This window comes from Caretta caretta, chromosome 12, assembly GCF_965140235.1.
Source record: "Caretta caretta isolate rCarCar2 chromosome 12, rCarCar1.hap1, whole genome shotgun sequence".
In the NCBI taxonomy this organism is placed as follows: domain Eukaryota; kingdom Metazoa; phylum Chordata; order Testudines; family Cheloniidae; genus Caretta; species Caretta caretta.
The window spans coordinates 11,273,674-11,294,756 of NC_134217.1; the positions used below are offsets into that span (position 1 = coordinate 11,273,674).

Here is a 21,083-nt window from a genome sequence, read left to right on the forward strand (position 1 = left end):
ATGTAATCTGCCTCCATATGTTGAGGAAAAGGGCTAGACTGTCTCCAAAGAAAGGGGAGAAAAGTGCTTTGATTCTCCAGCATCTCATCAAAACGGAGGCTTCATGTTCCAGGATGAGGGTGCTGATGAGAAAGCAGGTTGTTTGGATTTGGAAGCTTATTTGAAAGGTCCCTTTCTATAATGGCTCAGTGAGGCTACAGGTTGTTGATATTTTTGATGAAGAGTAGGATGCTGCATGCTGGGTGTAGTGCTGTCTCTCGTATTGGAAAGGAGTGGAAGGCCTCCTTGGAGTAGATGGAATCAACCACACAGATCAGGTTGTTGATCTGGGGCCCTTTAGTTTTTCTAATAAAGCATCAGTCTTTTCACTGAAAAAGAGCCATTTGGAAGGGAATATCCTCCCAGTTTAGTTCTAGTGTCCACAGCTAGAGACAAGGACCGAAGCCATGCATATCCCTCCTGATGGTCACAGCGGAAGTCATTTCTTTGACAGAAGAGTCCGACGCATCAAAGGAGACCCTGAGGGAATGTTTGACTACATTCTGACCTGCCAATAAAATGACAGGAGAAGGCTGAGATACACTGTCAGGCAAGCCCTGCACCACCACCAAATTGGGCACAGGGTGGGTAGGGAAAATAAGAAAACCTTTCAGAGAGTATCTGATAGCTTGCTTTCTCAGAAATGGTTTGATGACTGTGCAGATTTGGCCAGCAGTAACAACCCATCCAGGATGGGGAGTGATATCCTTCTCTTGGCATCAGCAGCAACATCAAATACTCAAGTGACAAGTCTCTTCCCATCAGTACCACATGGAGATTCAAAGTGTACACCATGCAATACACCAAATCATGGAACTGCATAGCGTCCTCTGAAGGAGAGGAGGCTGAAGCCATCTCCACATGTTCGTCCAGTGACAGAATTGAGCCTGACCTAAATGCTCCTGTTCAAACAGAAGAGAAATCTCTCTTCATTCTCCCTCCAACTGAGTCTCAGGTGTCACTATCTGTACTGTCAACTGATCTGGGGAAACAGGCACCGACTCCAAGGGTGCTCCAGGACTCAGGCACCCACAGGAAAAAAAAAAATTGTGGGTGCTCACTACCCAGGAGCCAGAGCTTGAGTGTTGAATGTGATGAGTTCTGTGCTGCTAACAACTTCTGCCCTTGGGGCAGGGAGTTTGTTTATAAACAGAGGCATGGTGATTAAGATAACAAAAGGCTTGCCATTAAATTAAATTAAGAATCGTTAGATGATCTTGAAAGCATTCTCACGCACTCCAGTTAAGAGATAGGAAACAGTGTTGGAATAAATGGTCCAATTTTAAAACAGAGAGAAGTAAATAGTGGTGTCCCCAAGGGGGTTGTACTGGGACCAGTTGTGTTCATCATATTCATAAATGATCTGCAAAAAGGGAGAAACAGGGAGGCGGCAAAGTTTGCAGATTATACAAAATTACTCAAGATAGTTAAGTCCAAAACAGACTGCAAATAAGTTACAAAGGGATCTCACAAAACTGGATGATTGAATTTCATCTGCTATTTTGTTTCCATGTTAAATGCAAAGTAATGCACATGGCAAAATATAATCCCAACTATATATACAAAATGATGGTACCTAAATTAGCTGTTACTCATCAAGAAAGATCTTGGAGTCATTTCCAGTGCCCTGGAAGCAATATGTTTACAGAGTGCTGCAAATTTATAAGAATCCTTCTCACTGTTCCTGTATCATCCTGAACCATTCTCCAGCTTGAGAAGACTTAAAAATTATCTCCAGTCATCAATGGAACAGACGCAACTGAATAATGTAGCTGTCCTTAACGTGCATCAAGACAATACCAGGGAACTAGATGTGAATAAGATTGCTGACAGTTTCATCCTGAAAGCTACAGTGAGACATAAGGTCTTTAAACTAGGACAGGTTTCAGAGTAACAGCCGTGTTAGTCTGTATTCGCAAAAAGAAAAGGAGTACTTGTGGCACCTTAGAGACTAAGTGAAGACAGCATGTAGGTGATTATAAATTACAGTATATTGAAATCATTGTAATGTAATTATGTAGTTTATAACAATTATTTAAATACCAATGACAGACATTCAGTTACTAGACTATGGAAGAAGTGTGTAAGTATGCTGAAAAACAGCCTCCCCCAAAATTGGCAAAGTGGCCCTCTCAAACACACATGCCCCCTCTTCCAAAGCATACACTGGCAAAAACAAAAGCCAGTGCCTATGTCTGGAGACATCAGATATGAGGATCTTTGGGCTATCAGATTCTTTGCAGATGAAATCACCTCTCCATCCACACAGAAGATGAACGAGGAGACCGAGGTGGCCTCCAACAAGGCCATGGGCCCCAGGACTGCCTGTCACTCCAACAACTGGGGGTCAGGAACATGCAAATGAGGGTGGAACGAAGAGTGGTCTGAACCTTGCTACAGATCTCTATATTCTTCTTCTAGCCTCCTCCTGGAAAAGGGACCAGAGAAGCGTACTGTGGATAGTAATGCATCCTGAGGAGACCCTGTAAGTTTCTAGGAGGAGGAATCAGGAAGCTTTTCCAGGAAGAACCAGCAACAGGATCTGGTCTCGCCTTCCTAACAGGAGATGAAGTCGACAACTCTGGAACTGAGGACACATGCCTTCTTTTAGGCACCATGCGCTTCACACCTGGATCCAAAGCATGCAACAAAGCCGAGAGATGAATATGGGCTACCACAGTGATCGAGCACTCCAGAACCAAGGAGGCAGGCGGAATGGACACATAGATCAGGTCAGGAAGTGACAATGGATCTGAAGGTCTGAATGTCATCGGATCCAATGATACACATGGGCTCATATCTTTCGTTATTGAAGCTGGAGATGCAATGGGTCTCTGCTTCTGGCTTGTAGTGGCCCTATCAGAATTGGATAGATTTGATAGCTCTGATGTGCAGGAACCGGCACTGCTAACATTGACGGTCTTGTTCCTATGTTTCTCTTTCCTTGGTGCCACAGCATCCAAATCCGAAAGTGCTGATGGTCCTAGTTCAGAGGCACCATTTACGTCAATCTTCCAGGAAGTGGAAGAGGCAGTCAGAACAGACCCTAGTTCTGCAGTCACCGGAGTTATATCAGAGCTGAATCACTGTGAGACAAGAGAGATGGCACCAACAAGAGCAGCTGAGCTAGACCTCGACCTTTCTTCCAGAACCAGGGCACTGAGATCTGACCATGCAGTCTCGATTCAGACATGAATAGCTTGGGGGCTTGACTGAGGGAAATGCAGTAACCAAATCCACCCTTATAGGGGCTCTGGCTTCTGAGAACTCTTCAGTTGACCAGAACAGATAGAGGTCACCGGATTGAGACTAAACTCTTTAGACCTTGCAACCGAAGTCTGAACAGATCCGGTGTCTCTAACCCCCAGAGCTTCCTTAATCAGAAAGAGTTGCAGATGAATCTCCCCATTCTTGCACGCCCTGGGGGTGAAGGTCTGACTGATCCAACACCCAGAAGATGCCTGGCCTTCTCTCAGACACCATGCACCGCATGTGGTTATCTGAAATTGAGAAGAAAGCAAAGCAGGAAGCACAACTTTTTTGCTTTTCTGATTCTACCATACCCCCAAACTGGGGAGACACTAACTTCTTGCTAACTTACTATAAGCTAACACTAACTAGCTGTTTTGGAACAAACAAGTACCCTCAAAGAGATTGGAGGAGTTCACATTCATCCAGGCATGCACTGGAAGGAATGGAGGTGAGGAGGGTGCTCCACCCCCTATACAGCCTCACTCTCAGTACATCTGGAAAGATAAAGGAGAGAACAAAAGCGCACTAGCTGAGGCTCCTAGAAGAGGGGTTTTACCACAAGGTGGTGCAGTATCCCATAAACTGGAATATGCAGAGCCTCCCAAAAGAAGAATGTTTGGTTACCAGTGAACTTGCACCACCGAAGATGTTCCCAGCATATTTGACACTATGGAATACATACACGTGAAAAGTCACCCCATGATTTGGTAGAAGAGTGAGATTTAGCGAACAAGAAATTCAATGATTTGGGTAGTTTAATGGAGGAATACTAATTAACTGAAAAGGGGAGAGAAAAATAAGATCCAATAAACATACTCCTAACAGTTTGCAATGTTGGATTCTCCCATCGCGTCGACAGATGTGTGTTCCGCTATTGTTGACCTGAATTCTGGGTTTATTTGTTTTTATGGCTTCTCACATGGGAAGCAAGTCCAATCCTGGATTTGCAAATACGGTTGCGGGGAGAGTTGGAGGCACTGGCCTTATGATATACTATTTTTTTTTTTTTTGCAAAGACCTCACATGCCACTCCTCACAAGTGGACACAGCCTCATGGCAAAAACCTCTCAATCTGGGTCTGTTCAAATGCAACAAATTCCCAGATTCTAAGGTCTATGCATGTTTTTAAGTTGGCTTTCAAAGTATCTATATCTAAGGTGAGGTTGATCCTTAGAGCAGGTCCCCATGCTCAGCTGGTTGAACAGCATGGCTTTCAGTATGTCGGAAACCTCCATGTGGACAATGTGTCCAATCCATTGAAGTTGAGCCCTGATGAGCATGCTCTCACTGCCAGAGATTTGGCACTTCTTAAGGGCTTCAAGATTGGGTATCCTGTCTTGCCACTTGATGTTGCAGATTGATTTCCGGCAATGACTATGAAAGCTCTTTAGCTGTGTAAGGTGACATGTGCAGAGTGTCCATGTCTCACGGGGATACAGGAGTGAGGTCAGTACAGCAGCATGATAGATCTTTATCTTGGTTCTTAGGCGGACTCCACGTTTCCTCCAGAGTCTGTGGGTGAGCCTGCCAAAGGCCAAGCTGGCCTTTACTGGAAACTGAATGATCTCATTATCCAACATGGTGTTGCTGGAAAGTATGCTACCCAGGCAGCAGAATTTCCTGACCAAGTAGAGAGGTGGGATCCTGAGGCTTGCAATGCTGGTGCTGACTGGTACATGATCTCTATCTTTTTCAGACACTGTAAAACTGAAGAATTTTGAGGCTTCGGCAGAAAGGTCCACAATAAACTGAATGTGTGTGTGCAATGAGGGGCACAGTCATCAGAAAACAGGAGCTCTCTTAATAGCTGTTCAGTTACCTTGGTGTGGGCCCTGAATCCATGTAGACTGAATAGACGCCTAGCTGCCACCCCCATCCAATCTAAACTGAACGTGTACACCTCCATCAAAGTCCTGGAATGTGAACAAGACAATGGCTGAAAAAACAATGGCAAAGATGACACGAGACACATTACGCATCATTAGATGTTGTTGGTACAGGTAAGGCTACTGATGAGTCACCACACTCCTCCATCACCCTGGCCATCATGAAATTACCAGATGACAATCATCTCTGGGCAGCCAAATTTATGAAGGAGTTTCCATAGGCTCTTGTGACTCACTGCACCAAAGGCCTCTATCAGGTCAATAAGCACCAGGCAGGGATCCTTGTTCCGTTCACAAGACTTCTCTTGATCTTTGCAGACAGACAAATACATGTCTATGGTGCCACAACCAGAATGAAAGCCATACCATGACTCTAGATACACCCAATCCAGTAGTTGAGATACAAGTATGCCGAGGACACAGAAGGATCTTCCTTGTTATAGATAGCAAAGAGATTCTGCAATGGTTGTCACCATATGCATCACTTCTTTTTCTATGGATGGACTATGAAAACATCCTTATACACCTGTGTACCTGCTCCAATAGAGTTTTGAAAAGGCTGGTGAGCTCCCTCATCAGGCGGACACCTTCACATTTGTATACTAGGTGCAATGCCATCGGGGCCTGGAGACTTGCTCATGAACAGCTGCTTGATGGCCTCAGTAACACTGTCTAAAGAGGGGTCCACGAACAGCTCTTTCATGACAAGATGCTGCAGGAATAAGTCAATAGCTCCCTCAGACATAGTGACTGACAGTTCAGGAGGAGACTACAAAGTGCTCTGTCTGTGAGAAAGAATATCACCTTCTGGTCACCAACTGCTGCAGGTACAAAGGCTATATCATCGGATTTGGGGCCACACACATTATGGAGACCTTGGTGCGGCCCCCCTCTTACAACCCTGCTGAGATCTTCATAAAACGCCTGTCAACCTCCTCTTATTACGAGTTAGTGTCAGTGTGTAGGCACTGATAATGGTGGCATACTGGTCTCTGGACAAGTTTACATGGAGCACCATAAATTGGTCATTGACTCCCTTGGGGACCAAGTCAAGCTTCTGGCAATGTCAGGTAGGATGGCTACCCTTACCCCCAACTGCCTTGGCTTCTCCTTGGCCTTGCCAATCCAATAGTAGGTGTATCTTGATCCCACCTCCTCAAAGGCGTGATTCATCAGTGAGTCTGGTTTCACTGAGGGCAGCAATGTCTGTTACAAATCTTCAGTGTTTTGGCAATAAGAGCTGTTCTACATTCCTATATTTGGTCATTCCATTACCCAAATGTCCATCTGAATTTTTGTTTTATTGTGACCGCTGTGTTGGATGACCAATCAGGAGCAGTAGCCTGACAGATATGGAAGGGGCAGGTTGTGTTCAGGTTTATTTTCAGTCCCTTTTCCTGGATTGGGGAAAGCAATGCTGTGCATAAAAAGACCTGCTCTGTCACCTCAGGAGGATATGAGCTCCAGATCTGCCTTGATCTGTGGAAAACAATCACCACTCTCAGGCCACCTGTCTGCAGAGTGACTAAGGAGTGTCAGCAGCATCCTCTGCCTGTCCCCATCGCCACAGGACTCTGGTAAATTAACTGAGTTAAATGAGTTGTCTGAACAACCTGCACTATGAATGGATTTAAGAGAGATGTTTGTGCAGAGCCATTTCTGCTTTCTTGCACAATCAGCTGTTGTCCTGATGGTGTAATAGATGTTATAAGCATGGGAGCGGATACTGGTGCAGGATTTGGTTCTGGAGTTGTCCTTCTCCAGGAGGAGTAGTCAACCTGAGTGAAAAGCCTCATCTGCCCACAGATGTAGCAACTGGTCATTGATTATGTATATAATGCAGCTTACCCTCATATGCCATCTTAAATCATATGCTTCATCACCATGCCCTCCATTGTCACTGTGTTCTGCATTGTCTGCTGATGAAGTTTTTGTGGTGATGCTGGCAGGAAGGTTTAGGGGTTACTTACCGAAGGAGCGTGGAGGGCAGAAGTGTCATCATCAGGTCTGCCCAACAGAACTTCAATATTGATCTACCAAACATTTTACCTTTCCTTTTCCTACCAACACAGCATCAGGGAAAAAAAATCTGTAGAGAGCTGCCATTGGTTTTGATTACTATTACTAAAAGCAGAGAGAAAATTGAAATATATCTATTTCAAAAAGGACCGTTATGTGACAGACAAAGCAAAAAGAGTCGTGTAATGGCTTGTATAAGCTACGTTTCATACTAGGATTACCCATCAACTCCAAACAGGTGGATCTCGGTCATAAAAAGGGTCAATTTTTTAAGCAGCTTTCACTACTATTTTGGGAAGGGGGCGACTGACCTAGCAAATTCTAATGTGAGCTAGCATAAACACATTTAATCTGATTTAAGTTAAAACTGCTTTTTATCATCCTACTATACTACAAATAAATACTCAAAGCTCATGTAATGCAAGAATACTTTCTATTGGCATATGTCTACACTTAAACGGTTACAGAAGTGCAGCTGCACTGCAGACACTGCCTACACCAACAGGAGGGGTTCCCAAGAGGCAGTAGTTAGGTCGACAGAAGAATTCTTCTGTTGACCTACTTCTGTCTACACTGGGGGTTAGGACAGCATACCTACGTCTCTCAGGGGTGTGGATTTTTCACAGCCCAAGAGACGTAGCTAAACTGACATATGGTCTCACTGTAGACCAGATCTTAAAAATCCTTACATTTTAAGGATATCCTAAAAGATTGTAGAATGAGGGAACTCCAATAGTATTTAGGAAAAAACTTCAAAAATTCAACTAATTTATGTCCTTAACTACAGCAATTGCAGGCCTCATGTAAGAAGACACTAGTAGAATTCACAGAACAGTAAGGACACTCAATGGGCAAGGACTCCTGTGAACCTCTGCTTCATTAATTACATGTGCCTAATTTGATATTATTAGCTACATCTAACTTCAGTTTTATTTCACATGCATTCTTTATACATACCCACCCTCATAAATCCTATTTCAGACACATCTATGCATTTAAAAGCAAAACGCCAGTCAACTTTATTCTTCATACATATATGTACAGCCAATTGAAAAATGAAATCATAGATGGAAGTCTTCATTTGGTGTAGTTTGCATATCTATTTAAGCACAGTGCCAAAACCTTAAAACAAGGAACTGCATATGTATGCGAATGTTTTCTAACTTGGCCAAATAAAACAGATTTTCACCAGACCACAGGAAGATAAATCTGCAGTAAGGACACTTCCTCTTTCAGATTTCAAGTTTCTGTGTCAAACCACTGAGGCACTAGAGCAGGGGTGGGCAAACTTTGTGGCCCTCGCGCCACATCAGGAAATAGAAATTGTATGGTGGGCCAAGAATGCTCACAAAATTGGGGTTGGGGTGCAGGAGGGTGCTTTGGACTGGAATTGAGGGGTCTGGAGAGTGATCAGGGCTGGGAGAGGTTCAGGGATGCGGCCAGGCGGCTCTGAACACTGCCCCATCTGCAGGCACCGCACCTGCAGCTCCCTTTGGAGCACACAGGAGCCAGAGTGGGGCCATGCTGCGGCTTCCGGAAGCCGCATGGTACGGCCCCCGACCCTGTGTCCCAGCTGAAGCGGGGCCGAGCCACGTGGTGCGGCCCCCGACCCAGCACCCCGGCCGGACCACCGGGGATTAAAGCAGACCATCGGCTGTAGTTTTGCCCACTCCTGCAATAGAGCCATTCAGAAAAAAACTGCATAAATGATAAATCTATTGTGTGTCCCTCTCCCCGACACTCTTCATATTTTAAAAAAAGGCTCAACTGTTTCTGGTGGATACTGGGCTAGATGGACCATTGGGCTGACCCAGTATGGCCATTCTTATGTACTTCTAAAGGTTTCTTTGCGAAGTCAATAATTCTATGTAATAGATTTACTTTTCTTTTTTACATCTTAGGTTTTTTGTATTGAATTAGCTACGTTAGAATAACCTTAAGGTTGCATGGTAAACTTCTCAGAGGAATTAAAATATTTATTTTTCAAAATTACTTCACTCCACACCCCCGTGTGCACGCATGCGCGCGCACACACACAGGGTCACATATTTTGTAGCTTTTGGAGGCAGATCTCATTGTACACGCCAGGGGCACCTTGCATTACTTATTCCCCCAGCCACCCTCACAAGCTTCCTATGTGCTACGTTCTCATACCCCTCCAGTTCAGGGACCTCTTACAACTTCTACCCCTTCCCCCTGAACCACTGTCCTCTATTCTCCCCCTCACTGCAGAGGCTCTGAGCACTCTCTTTTCACCCACAGCCCCTTTTCCCCTTGTGGCAAGGGCTATGCATGTCCACCATTCCATCCATGGTTCTGCTTGCCCCTCCTCAAGTCCACACCCAAACAGGTCCCTGCTTCCCAAACCACCACCACTTTACACATGTACCCCCACCCTACCAATTCCTTTGTGAGCTGTGCCTAATGATGCCTCCTAGGACATTCCCTGATTTTTTGGAATTGATTGGATGCAGCTTTCCACCGTTCCAAAGTTATCACATTACAGACAGAAACAGATGCTACAGAGTTCAGTGTTAGACCTTGCTTCACTTGGCAAACTACAGTACAGTCTTAAATCACGTGATCAAATACTTTTGTTCTCCACATGACCCCCTTCCTCTTTCCAACTGGTCTTTTTAAGAAAAAAAAGTCTATTGAGAGACTGTAGTCTCTCGAGATTAAAAGTAACTATTCCATAGCCTTCTTTTTCACAGGCAGGTTGGTCTGCTTAAAAGGCTCAGGGTGGAAGATCCCAGAAGTTCAGAGTGGATGCAAGACTGATTTCAAAAGCAGAATGAGAAATTCAGGACAGAATTAAAAGGTATTCCTGCTACAAACCTAGATTGTGTTCCCACTAGAAGCATTAACCACTTTTAAATGTCTGGTCACTTTTGAGGAAAATCCTAAGGAGAGTGCTGCTTCAGACAGAAAAGTTGGTTCACCCATGGAAGTGCTAGTTCATACAACATGCTGTCTGAAAAGTGAAAACTCTCTCATTGGGAGCAGAAAAAGGTAAATCCCATTCAATGCAAATCTGGAGATACTTATGAGGAGCACTTTACACTTCTTGCTTCCTTTATTTATTTTGCCTCATTTTAACTCAGAATGAAATTCAATTAAAGCCATATAAATTCTCAAGTTTGTGTGTCCAGTTGAAGAGTATCCAGCTTTAGAAAGACTATAATAATGAACATACAAATTCTGAAAATAAGTGCTCTGCAGAGGTGGTCTGGAATCTTTCTATGCAGCTGTGGAAACAGAATAAACTGGCTAGTTTTGCTGTTCGTGACAGAGGGCTAAGCCCTTCTAACGGACAAGTCTGATTCTGCCTCAAAGCACCAGACAACTGGAGACCCATTGTGGGTGAATATGAAATAAGAAGTATAACCAGCTTTTCATTTATAACCGTGGCCATATGTTTACTGACAAAAACCTTTGTTAATGAAGAGTTAAGGTTACCCAGTTGTATCATGTCCTTTCAGAATGTTGAATGCAGTAAAAGGAATGTCCGAAAACCGGGAAATACACAGTTAAGGTACACACCCACACAACCCTTAACTCTGCCCTCCTAGAGGCGGCCATAGCCACTGGGAATTATCTGCATGCACTGCTGCTTCTGTCATTGTGTCAGGTGAACATATATTGAATGGTGGAGAGATTAACCGGAGCAGCTTGGAAGAGCTGTGATTGTGAGATGAGGTGATCTTGATGGCTGTACATCTATGGATGTTTGTGTTAGCCCCTCTCCCTGACCATTTTACATGTGATCACAGGAAAGAGGTACCTATATACCTTGAGAGGGCTGACCCTCTTGGAGGGGCATCAGACTAGCCCGCTGAGTAGGACCAGAGAATGCTGCCCAACTCTAGATTCACCTGTGCCCACTCCACTTCAAAATATTCACCAACAGCTGCAGTTAAAGTGGTGAGCAGCTCTGTGAAAGATGCCTCAAGTGACTTGCATAAATATCTATGCATGTTCAGCCAGGAGCCCACTTATCCAAGCATTTCTTCTCAGCCACAAGATCATAAGATCTCGTGGCCCCACAAAGCCACGAACGGATACCACCTCTCCACCCTGAGCAATATGTAGCCTTCTAGTGAGTAGGGAGTGAAGAAGAGGAAGAGGAGGGGATATTATAAATAGAACACCAAGAAATACACAGAAAAACAAAAACGGCAGAAAAACAAAAGGGCAGAAGGGGAAAAGAGACCCTACATGGCAACTGTGCTGATGCACTGAGGAGATACCAATATACTTCTGTAGCTAAACAGACTGCAAACAACAGCAACCACCAGTTACTTCAGTTTGCACAGATTTCAAAGTAGCATTGTGGAAAATAACCAGATACACTTTCTCTATAGGATTCCAGCAAAACAGAAATGAATAAAAAGTGAAAACCCAATTTAAAAAACCCCAGCTCTATACAAATAAACGGTAAACCTTTATAGGTCTATTAGAGGTACAATGTGGGTGAAGTGTATCTTTGATTGGACCAACTTCTGGTGTGAAGAAGAGCTCTGTGTGATTCAAAAGCTTGTCTCTCTCACCAACAGAAGATGGTCCAAAGATATTATCTCACCCATTATCTCGTATTATCTCATTGTGTCTCCAATATGCTGGAACCAACAAGGCTACAACTACTCACACTTTATATGCCTCTCTCTCTTGCTTAGCCACAGTTAGTATTTTATTGCTCTACTAGGTTACTACTAATTTATTGCACCCAAGTGCACTACGCATTGGGACTATGAATAGAACATTTCTTCCTTGAAGAATTTATAATTTAAGGCCCAAATCTCACAGGAAGTTGTATGTTGTGAACTGCTTTGTCCTTGTGAAACTCCATTTGATTCAATGGGGTTCTGTGCAAGGACAACAGTCTGCTCACATTCAACAAAGTATATGAGCTGAAATAATTGCTGCATTATAATGTGGCTGGAATATTTTAACAAAGAAGCAGATCTGGTGGTTCCATTTATTTTTCTAATTATAATATTCATATTGCTAATATAATTCTCTTTGAAAAGGCTCATAATGCATCGAGATAAATACATTAAACATATGTAACACATTCAGGAAAGTTTGAAAAACTCCTAAGTTTTTATACCACTTACCGAAATATAGGAGTATGGCCAGGCTTTGGTTTGTTCCAAGTAAAGTGCGAAGGAACAGAAAGAAATTGGTCACCAGGCAAATCCTTTTTCAACACATGTTGAGATCCAGAGCAATCATCTACTGCAGTTTCAAGGGATCGTGATAAATTACTTTGTTCTTCAGAACAGAAATCTATTTTTCCTGATAAAGTAGCAGTTTGATCCTCAGAGGTCTTTCTTGTTTTAAGAGGGATGTCAGTCTCTGTACAACACTGAAATGGTGAAAGGCCAGGATTAAGACCTTGTACACTATGGAGAGAAGTGTTTAACCATGTGTCTTCTGTTATGCTTCCCCTGGGAGAGTGGCCAGGTGATGGAGTTGGAGAATGGTGAGGAGAGAGAGAGCCGGGATAACAAACTTCTGCACTGGAGTGTCGTCGCTTCCCACAGGGGGATGTAGGTCTCGATGAGGGCCTTGATGTTGGTCTTGGGTTTAGCCAATTTTCATCTGTAATACTAGTTCTAGGAGAATGACAAGGAGACTGTCTAGGAGACAGGGCATGCCCAAATCCATAAGGCTGCTGCCAAGGTTCATCCCCTGGACTCCGTGGAGAACCACCAGGAGATGCCAAAGGAGATCCAAGGGTAAATCGAGCAGCAGCTTCATTCAGCTCTGAGTCTACATCATCATAAACATGAGAGATGGACTCGCAAGAGGAAGCATCTGAGAACCAGCTCCTGGAGGAAATGCTGCTGGCAGGGCTTGGGCTAAGGGATGATTCCCTGTATGATGGCTCAAGAGGAAGATACAGGTGGTCCCTTGAAGGCCTTTCCATATATTCATTTTCTGGGCCATTCGTGCGCAATTCATTCTCACTAGCTTCAATCCCTTGATGACAGTTAGGAGAGATAGATGTAATTTGAATACTAGGGCACTCAAAGGGTTTGGGTCCACCTATTGGACTGTATTTGGATTCTGGTACCTCGCAAGTTCCTTCGTAGTTTTTATGACCCTGCAGTCTGGTTGGTGGAGACAGAGGAGAGGAGTGTGACTGCAATCCATGATGAGGGATACAAATTGGCTGATTTACAGAGGATGATGGTTGGTCTACATTAAAGATGTATATGGATGCACAATCATCTGGTTCAAGATCTGAAAAAGGAAGAGAAGAAAAAAGTCAAAAGTGTAGTATGTAGTATATCAAGTTTCACTTATTTGCCTGATAGTTACTCATTATTCTAGGCAATTCCCAGGGTACTGAATGCTGTCCAGCTTTCCCACTAGATACCACAAACAAATTTTACAGCCTTAATCCATTTCAGATTTTTTAGATACCAGTTATAAAGTGATAGTTACATGAGGCAATATTTTAATAGAAAAGACATTGCATAGCCGTGATTTTAATGATACATGTTGAATTCGTACACTTGAAAACAGGTTATATATTTACACCCTGAAATACTGATAATCTTTGTACTTCAATCTTTATTTTCGAATATATTTTCCGTAAAACATTGAAAGTTTTAAAAACAGTCAGTTCATTACTTAATTCATACATGTAACTTCCTGTATTTTTTCCCAATAAATTTGCTTTCTTCACCAGTATACAGAGATTTCACCTTATTGTAGTCCAGCTTTCCATTAATAAATGTATTTTAAAGTATTAGAATAGCATGCTTAGCAACATTTACCATGTTTAAAATTAGAATACTACAGTAATAGAAAATGTTCATGAGTCATACCTTTATGTACAGATTACAAACAGCCAGAAACCATTCAATTATAGGAGGCTCTATATATATCTATATAGCGCAATACCTGTAATTGAGATTTCCTGAGCACTTTTATTCCAGAAATCCTTCCTCAATCTTTAATATTTTCAGATTGAAGTTTTCCAACTCCAAGGGTCAATAAAAGCTGTTCATTAAAACAGGGCAGAAATAAAAGCTGTGGCATGTAAGCCCTGTAAATATAGTCAGCAGTTGCTTCCTTCAGTTCTACACCAACTTCTCCCATCCCCCTCCTCTGGGCTAGGGAAGCTCAATCAGCAAGAAGCCCGAGAGTGGCCTACAAGGCTTTCCCTCCTGCTTGTTACCACTGGAACTTTCCATCTGTTGCTATTCTTCTGCTAAGGAAAGCCTCCAATTACTAGCTGCTGCTGTTGCTCCTGCTCAGAGAGGTGTATATGAACACAATTATTGGGGGTCGAGGCGTCTGTCCCCATCCCTTGACACCCCCCCCCCAACAAAAAAACCCACACCTGATTCATCCTGGTGCCACCCTCTCCCAATATACAGTATATGAAAATAGAGGGGAATGAATTTAGCATCCTCCTCCAGGCTGTAATCCCCTCTGAGCTTCCCCTTAGTGCAATTTCATTCTTTCTGCTATTGGCCAGACCCTACAGGGCTAGACCACAGAGAGAAGTATCAACTCCTACTCTTTAGCTGATGTTTCAGGTGACACAGAACACAGCTGTATGCAACCTCCCCACCCTACTTCCTCCCAAAGCTTTCCAACCTCTATAACGGTGCCACTGCTGGAAGCAGGAATATAAGAACAGATGAGAGGTGGGACAAGACCAAGATCACGGCAAGCACCAAGAATATAAACAATCGAGCAAAAGCATATGGTTATGGGGTGGGGTGGAGGGAAGAAGAGAGACATAAGTCTGCACCAAGAGAAAATGGTTATTTCCCCTGTAACAACTACGATAATTAAGACAGTCACCTACAGTTATAAACTACACTGATTTCTTAATGGTGACTACTGCACCCTTTGGAAACTAAGCCACTACCAGTGTTATTTTGCCTACTTCAATAAGACAGCATACAAAAGCAGTGAATTTACCAGTAGTGACTCTAACCTCAATAATGCATGACTAAGGCTACGATTCAATCATGAGTATTTTTAGTAAAAGTTGTGTTTTGCCCATGACTGGTCCACGGCTTTTACTAAAAATACTCATGATTGAATCGTGCGTGTGCACGCTACGGGGAGAGCCGGAGGCCCGATGTTGGGGGGGGGGGGGGGGGGGGGGGGGAAGAGCACCACTTCCAGGATGGGGGGGCCCACGGCAGCTCTAGCTGCTGCCAGGATGGGGGAGCCCCGGGGCCAGCTACATTGGCAGCTGCTAAGGCAGTCCCCGGGGCCAGCTGACCAGGGCCGCCAGAGCAGTGACCAGTGCATCTGGCTGTGAGACCACCCAAGCGGCCGGCTGCAGACCCGCTCTAGTGGCGGCCAGTGTGGCTGGCCCCAGGGCTGCCTGAGTAGGCGGCTTTGGGGCCAGTTGCTTGGGCGGCCCTGGAGTCAGCCACACTGGCCACTGCAGAAGTCAGAGGTCGCAGGAAGTCTCAGAATCTGTGACTTCCGGACCTCTGTGACAGACACGGAGTCCTATGCATGACTAAATAAGTGTATTAGAATCTGTTCCCCTCAACAGGGGCTTCCTGTTCTGACAGTACATATACTAACAAAAAACCATAAACTTCAACGTTTCAAGTTTGCTACTATGGAATTAAGGCTTGCTTGATACTAAAAATCAGTTTAAACAAAACATTTGAGCACGATACAGCAAAATTACAAAGCTCTAGGTTACCATACTTAATGATGCTCTAATTTGAATTTGTATCTTACCAAAACTACACTGCAGAATGTGAGACTAGTATGTAAGCCACATGTGGCTATTTTACTATTAAAGTGTGGCTCTTGGAGCCCCCCCCCCGCCATTCTTCACCTACCAGTCGGGGGGGGGGGGGGAGGAGCACGAAAAGAGCTTGGGGCTTCTGCACAGCACACGTGCAGAGACTCAAGGCCTCAACAGGAGTGGGGCTGAAGCCCTGAGCCCCAGCAGGCGTGTTCTGCAAGGCTGAAGCCCTGAGAGCCCCCCCCCCCCCTCCTTGCAGGGCAGAAACCCCTAGCCCCACCACCCCGCTGCAGGACTGAAACGCCACTCCGGGTGTTGTGCCCTGGCTCTCGAATTTCTGAAGATTGCCGAATGTGGCTCAGAAGGTCAGTAAGTTTGGCCACCCTGATATATTCTCCAAAACTGGGGTGGACAAACTTTTTGGCCCAAGGGCCAGATCTGGGTACAGAAATTGTATAGCAGGGCATAAATGTTCATGAAATTGGGGGCTGAGGTGAGAGGGGAAGAGGAGGAGGGAGGGCTCCGGCTGGGGGTGCAGGCTCTGGGGTAGGGCTGGGGATGAGGGGTTCGGAGGATGGGGGGGGGTTAGGAGTGCAGGCCCCGGGCAGCGCTTACCTCAAGGAGCTCCCAGAAGCAGTGGCATGTCCCCCATTCCAGCTCCTAGGCAGAGGCTTGGCCAGGCAACTCTGCGCGCGGCCCCATCCGCAGGCACTGCCCCCGTTCATGGCCAATAGGAGCTGCGGAGGTGGTGCTTGGGGCAGAGGCAGTGTGCAGAGCCCCTTGGCTGTCCCTGTGCGTAGGAGCCAGAGGGGGGACATGCCGCTGCTTCTGGGAGCCATGCAGAGCTGGAGCGCCAGAGCCCTGGATCCCACGCCCTGGCAGGAGCTCGAAGGCAGGATTAAAACATCTGAAGGGCCGGATGCAGCCCCCAGGCTGTAGTTTCCCATCCCTGCTCTAAAAACTGAGCTGCAAAGCCTGAAACTGGGAAAGAGGGATTTTTGGGTCATACGCACATCCCACATCAATCTGAACATTCAGGGAGATTAGACAAGCAACTGTATCCCCAACAGTCCTTTCAAGTAATTTTACTTCTTACTCTTGGCACCTCAATATTATGCTAGGTACGCCACAAACTGATAAATCTGACAGTTTATCAACTCTTCAAAGCAAGGACTACCTTCAGACAAAATGCAACAAAACCAGTGAGACAAAACATGAGTGTCATCAAGTTTACAATTTTCAGCAAAAGCATGCATAGTGAACAGGACTGGGACAGGCTAGAAGGGGTCAGACTTTGTGGGAGAAGAGAGGCAGAAGGATCTGACCACTAGAGTTCACCCCCCATCAGTACCTAGAATGCAATAAAATTCTAGAGCCTCAATTCCTCTGCAGTCGCGAACATCTATGAAACTCACTGGCAAAGTGTCTCTCATCCTCCTCTAATGCTGGCCCACAAAGAGAACCCTACAATAACTCCTCATTTAATGATGTCTCGTTATGTCGCTGATCTATTAGGGAACAAGCTTGTTTAAAGTTGCACAATGCTCTCCTATAAGTTGTTTGGCAGCTGCCTGCTTTGTCCACAGCTTGCAGGATTCTGTGGAAGAGCAGCCCCTCCTTGTGGGGATTAGAATCAGGGGGAGCCGGCAGCCCCCCACCCCCAAATCAGCTCCCCTAAATTCCCTGTAATGTATGTGGCTCAGCAGTAGTTCAGATGGCCATGCTGCTCCTGCCCTGCCCTCTGCCTTGGAAGGGCTTCCAGGAGCTTCCTGCTTGTTGGGGGAGCGGAGGAAGGGAGAGGGGTGCTGATAATCAGGATGTTCCCCTGCTCCATACTACCTCTCCAGAAAGCGGAGGAGGGGGACAGGGCTCAGAGACAGAAAGGAGGGAGCTTGCTGGAAGCTGTTGCTTCTGGTCTGAACTGGCTGATCTGCTTAAAAGGGCAACGTACTTGAAGTGGGGTCAGCATACTTAAAGGGGCAATGCATGTATCTCTGACTCATGCACTCCCCTCCCCCCCCCACACACACACTTTGAAAAGTCAGCACCTGCGCAGCCCTGCATGTACTGTCAGGAGGAGGGAGTGGTGCGCTTCAGCTGGATAGCATGAGCTCCTTAACACATTCAGTTTTTGCAGGGAAGATGCCCTGCATCTATTGTGTTTCCTCCATCTTGCCTCAGCCTATGCTGCCTTGTAGAGCGTGAGGCTACATCAACAACAGTGTATTAACCCTGAGGGCTCAGCCGAGTATTAGTTCATCATTTAGCAGCAAGGTATTCCCCGGGAAATATTTTCACCCTCTGACTCTACCACCTCAACCAAGCTTCACAATAATATTGTACACAGCAATGAATTAAACTGTTTGTTTCAAATGGTTTAAAACTTATACTGTATATGTATATAATGTTTGTCTGGCAAAAAAAGTGTCCTAAAACCTAACCCCCCCACCCCATTTACATTAATTCTTATGGGGAAATTGGACTCGCTTAACATCGTTTCGCATAAAGTCGCATTTTTCAGGAACACAACTCCAACATTAAGTGAGGAGTTAATGTGAGTAACTGACAGAAATAATACAGTAAGTGGAAGAAGTCTACATTGTGGTTCGAAAGATTCCATCCCTGCTGATGAACCATGTGGGTATCAATATGATGCCACATGCTGAAATTTGTTTTTCTCCGCCTCATTTCTTTTAACAGCATAGGAAATTACACACAAAATCACATTAAAATGAACATTACGATTTCAATATCAAGCACTGAAAAGTTAGAAAACATCTGAATTAAGATTGCTAAGTATTCAAAAATGTTGGCACCCCAAGTTCATGGACACTTGATTTTGTTCTCTGTGCCTCTGCTTGCCAGCTATAGAACGGAGATTATACCACTTCGCCTCTGAAGTGTTGGGGGGGAGGGAGGGAAATCAATTTATTAGTATTTCTGAAGTAGTCATTTCTAAAAGCCCACATCATTCCTGAAACTTCTTCCATTTTCTTCAAAGACACTGTTTGGTTAAGACCAGCTCAAGAGAGAAGGTATTCTGATGAGCAGAAGCACTGATCCAGCATTTCAGATCAAATGAAAAAGAGCAGGTTTAGAAGTCTGGCAACTAGGGGGAAGACAGGATATCAAAATGTAAACAGATTGTGCCACAAGGAAAAGAGAGCCAGATGTCTACAGCAGAGAGAAAAATGCAGTGGTGAGATAGAGATGCGCAGTAGATCATAACATGGAATGGGAAAGGAAAGAACTTTATACCAATCATTTTTAAAAATACTTATTTTCTACTTAGTCTACAATTTGCTGAGTGACAAACATCCACTGAACTACAAGAGCTAGGTCCCAGAGCTGGCTGTAAAGATGATGTAAAAAACTGGAGCCACTAAGCCAGGGGTTCTCAAACTGGGGGGCCAGGACCCCTCGGGGGGGGTCACAAGGTTATTACATGGGGGTTGTGAGCTATCAGCCTCTACCCCAAACCCCACTTTGCCTCCAGCATTTATAAATGGTTTTAAATATATAAAAAAGTGGTTTTAATTTATAAGGGGGGGGTCGCACTCAGAGGCTTGCTATGTGAAAGGGGTCACCAGTACACAAGTTTAAATCCACTGCACGAAGCCAACTGCCCTGATTGTTAGTGGTGCTTTATTTTTCCCCATTTGGAAATATTACATTCATGATGAAGTAGGGGAAGGACTTAGCATAGTTTCTCCTCTGCAGAAGGGCCTCTCTTTCCTACAAAGTCTGCCAATGTATCAGGGATGGAGTTTGTAGAGGTTGGTTCAGTAGCAGGACACATGGCAGGTGAATTAAGTTTCACAGTGCAGGGAGTATCAGCGACGATGCTGGTGTACTCAAGTCTATGTTGAACTGCAGAGTTCGTCTTACTCTGATGCATCTAGTCACATCCAGATCTAAAGATTACAAGGAACAGAGATGAGGGGGCATGAGACCACATGAGCATAGAAAAGGCACTTTGACTTCCATACAGGGGAGGAGCTTTTTATTGCAAACAGAAATTGGTCTTTGCAAACCAAAAGATTTGAAATCAATAAAAGGACTCAAGCCTTTGGGCAACAAACTACAGTATCAGGATGTTCTAATACATAAATAAAAATTCAGGGCATATAATGCTGAACAGCAGTTTACAGATAAACACAGCCAAAACTGTCAACTATATTACATCAAGGGTCGCTGAACTGCTGTTCAAATCTAAATGCCAATACCATAGTTGATGTCCATCATATAATCCTAGTCACTGTGTATGGCCTAAATTCCAAAAAAGGTCCAACCATCAATCACCTACAGAGATGGAGAGAAGCCACAATACGCAGGAAACAAAGGTCCTTTTAAAAAATAGTATGATATACAGGAAAGGTGCTATAACACTATATAAGATTAACACTATAAAGTGCCTGAAAAGAATAACTACTTAACTGTAATTCTGCTTTTTTTAAAAAAAAATGAACTCCTAAATTTGGGTAGTACAAGTCAAGCCAAAACTTCTCTAGCTCTCAAAGCTTGGTCCTTTGGAGGCACAGGCAAGCAACCCTTATTCTGAGGCCAACAGCTAATGACACAGTGCCCTCTAGAACATATATTTTTCAGTTCCTTGTTAAGCAGGAATGAAGAGCTCCCCAAAGTATAGTTTAAGCCCACACAACATTTGTCAGGGACAGATCAACAAAGGAAAAATAAAGAAAATACCATACCCCTTCCCCAATTCTGACAGTAGGTAGATGTGTAAACAGGAATCCATTCACATATTTTAACAAATCAGAATTAGAAAAAAATTAGAATCAGAAAAAATGTATGAGGGGGAACAGGATAAAATTCAGGTTACAGAGAAGTTGTCCCAACCCAAGACAGAGTTCGTAAGGCTGAAGACCTAGAACCAACATACAGCTCTGCAGCTGACTGCAAATCAGGACATTTATGTATGGACAATTGGTCTCAGAATGAAGCTGCCCTGTCTCTAAAAGTCAAAAAAAGAATATCTAAGTATGAGGCCCACTATTTCCACTCTCCATTCCCCTCCAAAAATATCCATGCAGCAGGGAACACAGAGAGGAGGGAAAGTTCTTCATTTCTTGAAGTCTAAGTACCAAAAGCTGACAGTGGGTAAGGAATCTTCATTCCTTCTC

The 21,083-nt window shown here is 44.4% G+C and overlaps 1 protein-coding gene across 2 annotated transcripts in view; it reads right to left on the bottom strand.

Moving 5' to 3' along the window:
• The window catches only part of NFATC3 (nuclear factor of activated T cells 3), a 143,191-nt gene that overhangs the window by 94,138 nt on the left and 27,970 nt on the right, over positions 1-21,083 (bottom strand). For both annotated transcript variants that reach the window (XM_048870730.2, XM_048870729.2), the window contains exon 2: positions 12,314-13,445. In XM_048870730.2, coding sequence (XP_048726687.2) covers positions 12,314-13,445 — 1,132 coding nt within the window. The remainder of the gene's footprint in view (positions 1-12,313; positions 13,446-21,083) is intronic.